At 39.6% G+C, this 13,289-nt stretch overlaps 2 protein-coding genes across 4 annotated transcripts in view; both read left to right on the forward strand.

The window, feature by feature from the left end:
* The first annotated feature begins 2,151 nt into the window (after nt 1–2,151).
* On the forward strand, nt 2,152–7,104 carry LOC148301348 (2-oxoisovalerate dehydrogenase subunit beta, mitochondrial-like). Its single transcript, XM_088273408.1, has 8 exons — nt 2,152–2,371; nt 2,738–2,874; nt 3,814–3,957; nt 4,037–4,192; nt 4,266–4,437; nt 5,897–6,042; nt 6,130–6,216; nt 6,624–7,104. Exons 1-8 carry the CDS (start codon nt 2,245–2,247, stop codon nt 6,762–6,764), a joined length of 1,110 nt encoding a protein of 369 aa, XP_088129534.1. The 5' UTR covers nt 2,152–2,244; the 3' UTR covers nt 6,765–7,104.
* Nucleotides 7,105–11,398: 4,294 nt separating this feature from the next.
* LOC148301349 (terminal nucleotidyltransferase 5C) overlaps nt 11,399–13,289 on the forward strand; it is a 37,088-nt gene continuing 35,197 nt past the window's right edge. For 2 of the 3 annotated variants that reach the window (XM_088273410.1, XM_088273409.1), the window contains exon 1: nt 11,399–11,569. The gene's annotated coding sequence lies outside the window, so the exon portion shown is untranslated. Of the gene's footprint in view, nt 11,875–13,289 lie in introns of all 3 variants that reach the window. The other variant, XM_088273411.1, reaches the window with a different exon arrangement.

Here is a 13,289-nt window from a genome sequence, read left to right on the forward strand (position 1 = left end):
TATATATATATATATATATATATATATATATATATATATATATATATATTGTACATACTTTTTAAATATGTACAATAAGTATTACTTAACCCTTTCTTATCCAAATTATTTTGTCTAGGGAAACAAAATACAATTTGATCATTACTAAAATTATTACAAATTAAATTTTTTAACGTAATATGTCTAAAATAATATATGTTACTCTAAACATTTCTGTCTAATTTTTTCTTTGATTCTGAGAAATGTTCACTTACACTGCTGGCCCTGAATATTTTTAGTTTTGTTTCCTGCGGAAACTGTGACAACACACATTTCTATAAAATAAAATACGTCTAAAAGACACATGTTAAACAAAATACAGGTTTATAAAAAGTCATTTGTATCTATGTGAATTACATAAGTATACATAATTCTAAATATTGTAGCTAATGCGTTCCAGTCCACATTTAATGATATGACTGTTAGTGTGACAATATTTCATGTTTATTTTTACTACCCTATCCACACCCATCGTAGAACAACTCATCGTTGTTAATCTGATGGTTTACCTTGTCTTTATATAATTAATTATATAAAAACGAGGTGATCAGTCTTAGATTCTTGGAGTGGAATATAATTTAATAAGATACAGATGGCGTAAGCAAAAGACAAATATGAAGTAAGGAGCTCAGGCTGGAGGAGATTACTGTAATATGGGTAAGGAAAGGTAAATACATTAGTAACAATTTATTACCATTCAGTAATTATTAATAAATTATCATTTATAGGAAGGTAGCAATCACATATAATTAATAATTAGTAAAATAATTGTCCTGACGAAGAGACGACAACATTTAGAAACCTTCTTCTTCTTCTTTATTTAGAACTAAGTCCTGTTATTCTCCGGTCCGCTCCTGGGAGGTGGAAGACCAGCTGTCTCTCCATCTTTTAGGTGGTCTTCTTAGGGGTCTGTTATCTCTTACACCGCTATCTGCTATCTGCTGCAATTCTCACCACTCGATCCGAACTCGCTCGTCCCACATGATTTCTCCAGAAACGTGCTCTTTTTCTTCCCCATCGCACATCTTCGACATCGCAGATTTTTCTTATTTCAGAGTTTCTTACTCTGTCGCGAAGTGTTAGGCCTGCAATGGGCTGTAGATGTAGTCTTCATTTCGGTTTGTTCTAAGAAGGCTTTTCGTTCTCGCGGTGTCAGCTCTTGTTTCTATTAATATCTTTATTTAGAAACCAATTGGCTTAAATCCCGGTGAACAGTTTTATATTTGCATTGCTAATATATTATTAAAAATTTTAACCAACACGTTTGAAAAAATAGTCGAGGTATTAATTAGAGCTGAATTTTGTACATTTTGGCTCAGAGTTTGGAAAACGACTACTTAAATCATTTGTTCCCCATTATCTCACACTGAAGTAACTCAATCTCTCAAATGTTGACCGCGACTGCGCATTAGAACGTCCATTCTAAATGTCCAATTTTGTATGTATAAATTTAGTAAAAATTATCGCAACATTTAAATTTTACTTTCGGATCTTCCCAAGAAAACATACGTAGAAAAAAAAATAGAGTGAGAAATTATTAACTGTCCAACTGAGTAGCGTTCGATAGGTAGATATGTACTTACATGAAAAATTAACTAGAGAAATAATTTCATAAAATGATTACTCGACACCCATCCGCCCCCAAGTGGTGCAAAGGGCACGGCATGGAATCGGTGCGATGTTAACTCGATCGTGATTATATGAACGTATCAGCCTTGTGCCACATATTCATGAACAAAGGAATGGAATATATTCGACGGGATGCAGACGATGTGGGTGCTGAAGGAAAGTGATAAAGAAAGAATGGTAGTAGCAATAACCAGGGTACTCGTGGTTCCATACCCATAAAAGTACTAACTCGCGTAAGTTGTAGGTACAATGGTCGAGTCTCTTGAGATTGTCATAACATGACACTTAATAAAAATGGGTATTAAAATTCATTTATGTATTTTCAATAGGTGCAACGTAAAACGATACAATCATTCGTATTCCTTTATTTTCGTAAAAAGGTCTTGAATACTTGGTGTCGTAAAGGGGTTAATACTGAATATTTATGGATATGAACCTTATCACCTTATCGGCGAGGAGCTCGGTCACTGTTGACGTAGTCGTAGCATTACGCGGTACGCGATACGCGATACTGTGTGGCCGTGTCGCTGTCGCTGTCGCCAGTTGCCAGTAAACTCGAACTACGGAGTGCGAAACATGTCGACAGTTTTATGTAAAATTCGGTTCTTATTACGACGCAGTGTGATAAAAACGCAACTTCAAAATGTGGCTAAATCCGCGTCAAACTTTACCTACAAGCCCGAAACGTCCGATGCAACTTACGGTATGTTTATACACAACTATATTATTGTGTCGTATTATATAATAAATAAAATCTCCCTCCGTGATTAGCACGTCTTGACTGTCGTGTAAAGGTCTCGGGTCCGGGGATCAAATCCCGATTGGATCAACGATATAATTAATATATTTTCCTTGATTAGTTTAACATTTTGCGTATACTCGTATAACCCTGGACTAGCCTCTGAGGCCTAGACTGATCGCATTTTTGTTCGTTTTTGTGACAACACAAAGTAGTTTGTCTAACTTATCAAACTCCCGAAATAGGTATGTAAAAGGCTATCAGCAGAGATTTGAATCCCGGAGGAGTCCCCTCTTTTGTTCATCGTGTAGAATTGATGTCCTCCTTCAGGTGAAACGAGCAAGATGAACATGATGCAGGCCATTAACAGCGCGCTAGGAGCGGCGCTGACTTCCGACCCTCGCGCCGTCATCTTCGGGGAGGACGTCGGCTTCGGGGGCGTCTTCCGCTGCACCTCCGGACTCCAGGTACTGACACCGAACATCTCATAGATGAAAATAGAATTCGACCATTGATCTTTCGAAATCAAGGAGAAAACTATTAGCGAATACGGCACAGGTGGGTCTCCGCTCTGTGCGAACGCTGGACTTACTATATTTTTACCTCAATACAATACATAAGAGGCAGACTTAAATTTAGAAACCCTCAAATTGACCATCACTCAACTCAAATTCTTTCTGGCCTCGGATGGTTTAGGATAAAGCTCAGTTCAGGCGACCGAGAAAAGTTAGATCACACGCTTTGGCGTTATAGAGGAAGTGCTGGAGGACGACAATATCGGAGGGCCCAGTGGAAGTTAAATCCATGTAACAGTTATTATTACAGGTGTGTTCAACAAATGTGTTGAACACAACTTCACCAATAAGACACTGTTGGTGAAGTTGTGTTCAACACATTTATTTCCATTGATGAGGTTTAAAAAAAATATATTATTTGTCGAACCAATATTGTCGACTGTCGTTTCTACAATTCCTGTAAAAGAGTCTGCCTGCTTCACTAAATATCTCTAGAAAAGTATTACGTCTGTAGTTCCTTATCATGTTCTAATTCGTTTAAATGGTTTGTGTACAATATACTCGCACATGCCGCAAATGCAGTTATTTCTTCATTAAAAAATACAGCAGAGCATTCGTTTGTCATAATTTTGCACGTGTAATTTTTAATCAACTAGCAACTGGACACTTGTCAGAACAGCTAGCCGCTACCAGCAACTAATTTAAGGACAAGCTGAAGAATTAAATTCATGCGAAACCACAAAATATTGGATCTGTACAATTTCACGATTCGACGGTGGAATCTGTTTTATATTTTCTTAGCGAGGTGTTTTCTGATTTCTGATCTTCGAGATCAACATTTCTTGTTTTTTTCTGTACCTACCTGAGTTTAACAATAACGTTGTGTTTTAGGAGAAGTTCGGTTCCGAGCGCGTGTTCAACACTCCTCTCAGCGAGCAAGGCATCGCCGGGTTCGGGATCGGACTCGCCGCCGCCGGGGGAACCGCCATAGCGGAGATTCAATTCGCCGATTACATCTTCCCGGCGTTCGACCAGGTGACGCGCCGCTCCTGTCGGCGGAGTGAGGTCGGCGAGTGGGTCGGCAGCCGTATAACGTGCGCTCTGACGGTTACAGCTGGTGAACGAAGCGGCCAAGTACCGCTACCGCAGCGGGGGCACGTGGGACTGCGGGGGACTCACGGTGCGCTGTCCCAGCGGGGCCGTCGGGCACGGCGCCGTCTACCACTCCCAGAGCCCCGAAGCCTACTTCGCGCACACGCCCGGCCTGAAGGTGAGTCTCGCGCGCCGCGCCCCGTGCCCCGCACCCCCCGGCTGCTCGCCCACTGACCCGCGCGTGTCCGCAGATCGTGGTGCCTCGCGGGCCCGCCAAGGCGAAGGGGCTGCTGCTGGCGTGCATCCGAGACCCGGACCCGTGCCTGTTCATGGAGCCCAAGATCCTGTACCGGGGCGCCGAGGAGCACGTGCCGGCGGGAGACTACACCCTCGCTCTGAGTAAAGCCGACATCTTGCGAGAAGGTATACTATTTCATTTATTTCTTCCACTTACGTGCATACGTAGGTCGGTAGATCCTCGAAAGCGTAGAAAATATCCTCCAAATGTTACCTACGGCGAATCAACGTTCGCTCACTAAAACCGCACATCGCACCCGACTATCGCAGTTTTCATTGCTGGGTTGAGATAGAGGACCGAACTCGACGGTCAGCAAATAGGCACTAACATATATTACGGGTAAGGGTTTCCAACCTGTAAAGACGATGTGTCCAATTTTATTCCTAAACTAAAGGTGGAAAGTATGCCATTTTACAGAAGAGGACAATCGTTGTTTTTTGTTGTTAAACTTGTGGTGACTGTGTACCTCACGACTAGTAACACCAATAATATGCAGAAAATCGTCTACCTACATAAATACCACGCAATACCTATTATCTTCTCTTAGCTTCCCATCCTTCAGTGTAATTAGTTTTAATTTAATCATTCTGCTCGGTAACTGTTTGAATAAATAATGTTTAGTAAATACGCATGTTTTTACTAAAAAATACTCGTATAATGATTCCTCACATAATCTTCCGTAAATTCCTTCCGATAATTCGTCTCATGGCGCATGCAGTCGGTACCTCACATAAGCCGAAATAAAATGATTTGTTGGTAAAAACTTCCTTTTCATAATCAAATTTCCTTAGTCGATGTAAGTATTAATCAAAACAAGATCTCCTATTATTTGTTGTGCAACAATGTGCGTACGCCTCCACAGTAGTTAGAGCGTTTGACTACCGTAACATAAATTCCGGATTCAATTTCCAGGAGCATCTAAATAAATAATTTGTTTAGATGCTCCTGGATTTTTCATTCACGAGTGAAAATTATTAATATGTTTTTTACTACGATTGACTCGTGCTTTAGGTGCACGACTTTCTTTCGTGTAATTAACGATCAAGATAACACTACGTCGATGTGATGCAATGCGATGTGATCAGCACACTCTACCCTTTCTTGATCTCCATTTCCAAACGCAACCAAGGATCGTGACCATACTATAGAGAGCAATATGTAATAAAGAAATGAACGCATGAATCTGTTAAATTTAAAATAACATATCCAGGGGTCTGACAACAGATACGGGTCGATATTCCAAAAGCTTATTTTAGTTTAAGGTTAATTTACATATATCCATAATATGTATATTAACAAAGTCGCAACATTGTTTAATGTACAAGGGTTTGAAAATGGATGATGAGATGCCTGAATGTATGAAGAATGAAAAAAGTCTGAAAGAATTTAAAAATAGATGTTTTGTGTACTGCAAGGAAATGTAAATTTATAAACTTATGTAGATGTAGTAAATTAAGTGTATCAAATAGTTTATACTGTATTACTTATGTAATATAAGGTAACTTAAGAAATAATAAAAAAATTCATAACTCACAGCATACTTCATAAGGACCGTGATACGTATTTTGTGTATATTATTTATAGGAAACGGCGTGACAATGATCGGTTGGGGTACTCAGGTCCAAGTTCTACAGCAAGTGGCGGAGCTGGCGGCCGACCAGCTGGGAGTGAGCTGCGAAGTCATCGACCTCGTCACCATCCTCCCCTGGGACGTGGAAACCGTCTGCAACGTACGTTACCACATCGGCCACTACGCATCATCATTTCTCATTTCTACTGTAGTAATCCATCTTATATCGAGACTACGTATGTTCTAGTCGGTGAAGAAGACCGGGCGAGTTCTGATAGCGCACGAAGCTCCCCTGACGTGTGGATTTGGTGCCGAAATGGCGGCTACTATTCAGGTACTCGAATGTTTGCATAAATATACGCGGTGATCTGAAACGGGTTTGTGGTAACATCGGGAATAAAAGTCCAGTGATATTCCTTATGACATAGCGCCATCTTATTGCGTCTCTTTCACGGGTTCATTTTCCTGTACCTCATTAGTTGCCACCACTATCGCTATCAGTCGCTAAATACATAAATCAAACACCCCTGATTATCAATAATAGTAGTTAATAGTTAAGGCCCAGCATTCTTTAAGTCGCAACTTAATTTTCTCTAAATCGAGGTAAGATTTTACGAAATTAGTTTAAAAAGGAGTTAAATTTTTAAATTGTGAATACAAAAAAAGTTGCGATTTGAACGCTCGAGATGTCGGCCTAAAAAGGAGCTAATATTACACCTGGTTTACTGGCTAATTTTACAGAGTGAGTGCTTCCTCCACCTGGAGGCTCCCGTGCGGAGGGTGGCGGGGTGGGACACCCCTTTCCCCAACGTGTTCGAGCCCTTCTACCTGCCTGACGCGTGGCGCTGCTTCGAGGCCGTCCGTTCCCTCGTGTCTTACTAGCGCTGCCACTCACAGTCTCCAGCTACCAACTACCGGTCTCCAGCTACCAGCTACCGGTTCCCAGTTACTGGTCACCAGCTACCAACTACCTGTCTCCACCTACCGGTCTGCCGGTCTCCGGCTACCAACTACTGGTCTCCAGCAACCGGTCGCCAGCCACTAGCTGTTACCCGCTACCCACTACCCGCTACACCAAATTCATATATCTCAGAAATACTGCGGTGATAATACATTTTAAAATTTTCCAATTATAAATGTAATTAAGTATATGTATTAAGATTAAATGTACTAAATTTTACTTCATATTTTTTTTTAATAAATGAAATAGATAGTTAAAAAATACCTCCCCATATTATTTTTTTCTCAAAATTTTTTAAAAAAAATTTCCGTTGATAATGATTAAAGAAGAATGGATGTTTAATGTTGTTTGTTTACTTTGGGAATGCCGAAAAATATTCTAGGCAGATAGCAAAAACAAGAAAAAAAACATAAAAATCCGAATGAATGTTTTCTAGACAAGTAGGTTAACTTCTTCTTATGTGCGTGTCATGTCAGGTCCGCCTGACGTCGACTATCACTTGAGAATATTGTCCTTGTCTCGGGCAGCGCTAAACAGCGTCAGCGCCTCGACGGTTCTGATCCCATGCCTACAAGTGAAGTAGGATAACAATTTCGTATATTTATTTCATGAATAATAATAATTTTGCATTATTAATATTGTGTCTTTTTCGTACCACCTCAAGGGCACTTCGCCGCTATCGAATCGAGAAAAACAGTTTATGGAAACGATTCAGCAGACAAATGCGTTTTTAGTTGTAATTGCATTCAACACTGAATTACGCCCCTGAGGTTCAGGTGTGTGTGTGTGTATTTACATTCGTCGTACCCACAAACTATTGAGTTAAGCATATTGTGACCAACTGACGCTACCTGCATGTTCGCCTTGCATCTTTGAGGGTGGATGGGTTTAATAGTTGAACGGTTAACAATGTACTGAAATTTAATGAATTCACTTAAACGCCCGGAGGGCTTTACAAATAGAAACTAACTTACCAGCAAGCCGCTTCTCCGCAGGGGTAGGCATAGAGAATAGAACGCCCCACAATTCTGTATTTGGAAACATTCTTCTCCTCTTCTACATTCATGCATCTTCACATAATACTCGCAGATTATTCCGATTCCTGACAAGACCACTATCAAGTATTTGACATACTTGATCATGCCAAGTTTTTCTCGGTTTCCCTCTGCTTCTACTTCCAATTACATACCAGTCATATTTTTTTACCGTTCTTTTCCTCTATCATTCCACATGTCAAAACCATCTCGACAAAACTTATTTTTATAAATTTTTAATAATAATTATTAACCTTTTTATTTATAAAAAGGAGAAATTCATTTACGTCAATTAAAAGTATCATACATAAAAAAAACAGAAATTGTATAAAAATATAGATTTAGGTATAAAAGTAAAGCGAAATAAATGTTTAAATACAAAATAAACAGCAAACCATAATAAAAAAGTGTATATGAATAAAGAACACGAGCGATTTTACAATAAAAAATAAGGATAAGTATGTTATGTTATAAAACTTGCCGTTACAGTGAAATATTATAATATAATTAACACCTAGTAAAAATAAGATAAATATATGAAATCAAAAACTAGGGAATTACGCTTACGAATTATAGCGAACCTTTTTTAGGTGAGCCGAACAGAAATAATGAAATTAGTAAAGGGAGTTTTTTGGCCATGTTTGGACCAAATCCACAAACAATACCCGGGAGCAATAACAAACTGAGACCCAACTTAACCAAAACCAAATTGACATCAACTGCTCACCGCTTCTAACATTTTCACTTATATCGAGTTAAGAGGCGCTGACAATGTGAGCGAACGATGGTGTGCTACCATATATCGCATCTGGTTCAGGTTAAATTGACATCAACTGCTCACCGCTTCTAACATGTTCACTTATATCGAGTTAAGGGGCGCTGACAATGTGAGCGAACGATGGTGTGCTACCATATATCGCATCTGGTTCAGGTTAAATTGACATCAACTGCTCACCGCTTCTAACATGTTCACTTATATCGAGTTAAGGGGCGCTGACAATGTGAGCGAACGATGGTGTGCTACCATATATCGCATCTGGTTCAGGTTAAATTGACATCAACTGCTCACCGCTTCTAACATGTTCACTTATATCGAGTTAAGGGGCGCTGACAATGTGAGCGAACGATGGTGTGCTACCATATATCGCATCTGGTTCAGGTTAAATTGACATCAACTGCTCACCGCTTCTAACATGTTCACTTATATCGAGTTAAGGGGCGCTGACAATGTGAGCGAACGATGGTGTGCTACCATATATCGCATCTGGTTCAGGTTAAATTGACATCAACTGCTCACCGCTTCTAACATGTTCACTTATATCGAGTTAAGAGGCGCTGACAATGTGAGCGAACGATGGTGTGCTACCATATATCGCATCTGGTTCAGGTTAAATTGACATCAACTGCTCACCGCTTCTAACATGTTCACTTATATCGAGTTAAGGGGCGCTGACAATGTGAGCGAACGATGGTGTGCTACCATATATCGCATCTGGTTCAGGTTAAATTGACATCAACTGCTCACCGCTTCTAACATGTTCACTTATATCGAGTTAAGGGGCGCTGACAATGTGAGCGAACGATGGTGTGCTACCATATATCGCATCTGGTTCAGGTTAAATTGACATCAACTGCTCACCGCTTCTAACATGTTCACTTATATCGAGTTAAGGGGCGCTGACAATGTGAGCGAACGATGGTGTGCTACCATATATCGCATCTGGTTCAGGTTAAATTGACATCAACTGCTCACCGCTTCTAACATGTTCACTTATATCGAGTTAAGGGGCGCTGACAATGTGAGCGAACGATGGTGTGCTACCATATATCGCATCTGGTTCAGGTTAAATTGACATCAACTGCTCACCGCTTCTAACATGTTCACTTATATCGAGTTAAGAGGCGCTGACAATGTGAGCGAACGATGGTGTGCTACCATATATCGCATCTGGTTCAGGTTAAATTGACATCAACTGCTCACCGCTTCTAACATGTTCACTTATATCGAGTTAAGAGGCGCTGACAATGTGAGCGAACGATGGTGTGCTACCGCATCTGTATATATCGCATCTGGTTCAGGTTAAATTGATATGGTTGAGAACTAAATTTTCCCATTAATCTGCGCATATGTTCGATAAAAAATGGTATACAAATACATAATTAGAGCATTCGGTCATTATCAACAATTTCCAAGACACTGCAGATTTTTAATCATAAAAATAAAATATAAAGTTATGCAGTATATAAAATGATAACTTTAACCAGCTAATAATTAAGTCATAATATTCCTTCCATATTTTCATCTCAGTTTACTTCTATCTATATCAAGGTAAGATAAAATCTCGAAATATGCTAAAAACACTAATAATAAAAAATAAAAAGTGACGTACAAAGGAGAATTTGTAAACAACTTAAAATTGTATTAAATTTGTTGAACATGTTTAAAAGAGATTTCCAAAATAGAATTTCAAATATTGTTTTAAAACGAAAACAAAGACTGAAAATACTATTTTTGACATCTCTACAAAGATGAAAAAGAATATGGAAGTCTGGACATTTACAGGGTATACGACCATCTTGGGCTGGTTTAAGTGATTACTTTACACACGTGTGACATTCGCCAATTCTACCCACGATTGACAACCACATTACTCAAATTCTTGAAAAGTCTAGATAAAACTTGAAATACAGTATGCGAGAATTCACTAGAGATATCTATGATGGGATGAGGAAAGCTTTCGTCCAAGGCTTACGAAAGGCCGTAAGCCTTGTATGCCAAAATAATGTAAAAAATAACTCCTTATTGGAGATAATTCAGATTTGTGAACAAGTATTTGGACACAGTCAAAATGTTGTAAAAAAAAGACTGAAAAGGTTTTTAAAAGTTTTTCTATCCGTTTTATTTTGTGCATATGTTTGATGAAACATAGCGTTATTAAATCATTAACTCGGTACATGTACCATGTGTAGGATGAGCCTCTCTTATCTTGCGTATACGTACTCGTAGATACGTTATTATGTATGGTGAAAATATTCTGTATTTTTGTGTTTTATTTTCGTAAAATACAGTCCCTCGCTGAAAATTATAGTATTGATCCGAAAAAGAGATTTTATCGATTTTATATTTACACATTATTAAATGTAGTTCAATATTTTACACGAATAAAGGCATATTTTTCTTCCCCAAAATAATTCACCTATCGAGTCCGCGAATAACCGATGTTTTCTTTGAATTTATTTTTATTTAAACCAAAGTTTAAAGAAAACGAGCGATTGATATTTATTTACGAGCATATGAAATGATTAACGGAATCTTCAACCAAATTCGCGGATAATGTAGGTAAGTTTGCGCGATACAGGTTTAATTTTTCAGCGCTTTTACAACTTTACGAAACCGCGAATATTCTCGTAAAATATTAGGGTCGGGAAATCGTTTGGTTCCGCATTTTCCCTCCGGCGCGCGGCGGCGCTGTCAGTAGCCGAGTTACGGAGCTACGGTACGCTGTCCGTCACTCCGCCTCAGTACTAGCCGGTACTGCCGAGCCGCGGTCGTGCGCTGCCTGTCTCCCGCCTGCCCGACTCTTGTGCCCCGCGACCACCTGCGGAGCCCCGCGCCCCCGCGCCCCCGCCCCCGCCCGCGCCCCCCGCGCCCTCGTGCCCCGCAGGACCCCCGACCCGCCGACAACACCCATGTACGTCGTTTTACTCGAACCATATGGTGACATCGAAACAACTTTTCCGACGCTATTAAGCGCGTAATTTACGCTGCATTAGACTTCGAGAGCCCCCCAGCGCGTCCCGCGAACGCGCTGCGCCCCCGGGGGCTCCGGGAGCTCCGGGAGCTCTGCCCCGCGCCGGCATATGGTAGCCCCACCGCGCGTCCGTGTGCCGTGTGCGACACTGTATCGGAAACCATTTTCATTCATTAATCTTTATTACTATTATCTGAGCTTTTATAAGTGACCGAAGTATAATATAAACTTTTTAGTACGTATAGGTAAGAAGTAAAAACTTTTTAATTTGGTTGTTTTCTTTGTCATCTTACAACGCGAGTTCTTTATCAACAATCAATTATCGGTGATTCGGTAATTCTCGATTACGGTGTTGAGTATTAGTTGGTATATGAGTCGTCTATTATCTCTTTATTAATCGAAACAAAGCAATTTTCCAAACAAATGAGAGAAATTCTCCGACTGCTAGAATTTTCCATCGCACGTTCTAACAACTTCAGATAAATTGATCGATCGCTATATCGTCGTATGATCTACTCGAGATGAGAGTGGAAAATATAAATACGCTTCTACACTAGGAAAAACCTCCGCTATTTGAAGAAATACCGAGTCAGCTGGCTTCCAATATGTTTCGATATAAAAGTAAAAACATTTGAATCAATGACAGGTGGATGCCAACATTTTATTTTCAATTTCTTACTATTCAAAGTTCAGATAAAGTTTAAGGGATATTCGACAAGCCGATATGTTGGCCCGTGTCCGAGAGTCCGAACATACCGCACACCCTGCTACTTCCAGCGGGTGCTGGATACCGAGTGCGAGAAGTAGAATTCGTTTAGATTAGCAGCGGAAAACATCAAATTACGCTTGCTAAATACACTCAACGAGATTATTAAAAATAAAATTAAAAAAGAATACGCGCAGTGTCGTCTTTCTTACCTGTGACAAATTTACGCACATGAAATATACGTAAGATCGTACCACGTGAGACGTTTTGTTATATTTTATCTATGTATCATACAAAATAAATCCATAACGTGTTACAGTGTAGCTGAATAAAGTTCTGGAAGAGCCTCTATGTAGTACAATATGTTTGGACCTACTAATCGTGCTTTATCCTAGTTCAATATTTTAGTTACTTGCATTATTCCAATCAACATTAACACTCATTTTTCTTCGTAGGGCACTGCGTCATATCGACGCAGCGTTATCTTGATCGTTAATTACGCGAAGTTGAAGTAATCACTCTTGCGCTTCAGGTAAAGTTCTGAGTGATATTTCATATAATTTTAATAACAGTTACGTATGTACTTATTTTAAGAATTTTAAATAAAGTAGGTAGTAGGTACACTAATAGAGACGATTCTCGGAATTATAAACGATTTGCTTATCACACAACGGGATGCCGCGTGCTGCCAGCGATGTGCTAATTACATAAAATCGACAAATATAATTTAAAATATATATTTAATCAGTTGACAGATTGAATTAAATTTAAGATTTTATTTTAACACACGATACAATCTTTTTCATCGGCTGTCACATAATGCCAGTGAACATTCAATACTCACTTATGTACCGTTTTATCCCTTCGGTTAGTCGCAATCGTCCGTATAGGCCCTATACTACATCGGATGATGCTGATGATATCTATACTTTCAATTTGTACTCCGAGCGCCAA

The sequence above is a fragment of the Brachycentrus maculatus genome, unplaced genomic scaffold (assembly GCF_059751285.1).
Source record: "Brachycentrus maculatus isolate JH-2025_06_01 unplaced genomic scaffold, ASM5975128v1 h1tg000573l, whole genome shotgun sequence".
In the NCBI taxonomy this organism is placed as follows: domain Eukaryota; kingdom Metazoa; phylum Arthropoda; class Insecta; order Trichoptera; family Brachycentridae; genus Brachycentrus; species Brachycentrus maculatus.

Coding starts and splice junctions, on each gene's coding strand:
- LOC148301348 (XM_088273408.1), top strand. CDS start 2,245: ATGTCGACAGTTTTATGTAAAATTCGGTTCTTATTACGACGCAGTGTG. Junction 2,372..2,737: donor AACGTCCGATGCAACTTACG/GTATGTTTATAC, acceptor GTCCTCCTTCAG/GTGAAACGAGCAAGATGAAC. Junction 6,217..6,623: donor AAATGGCGGCTACTATTCAG/GTACTCGAATGT, acceptor CTAATTTTACAG/AGTGAGTGCTTCCTCCACCT.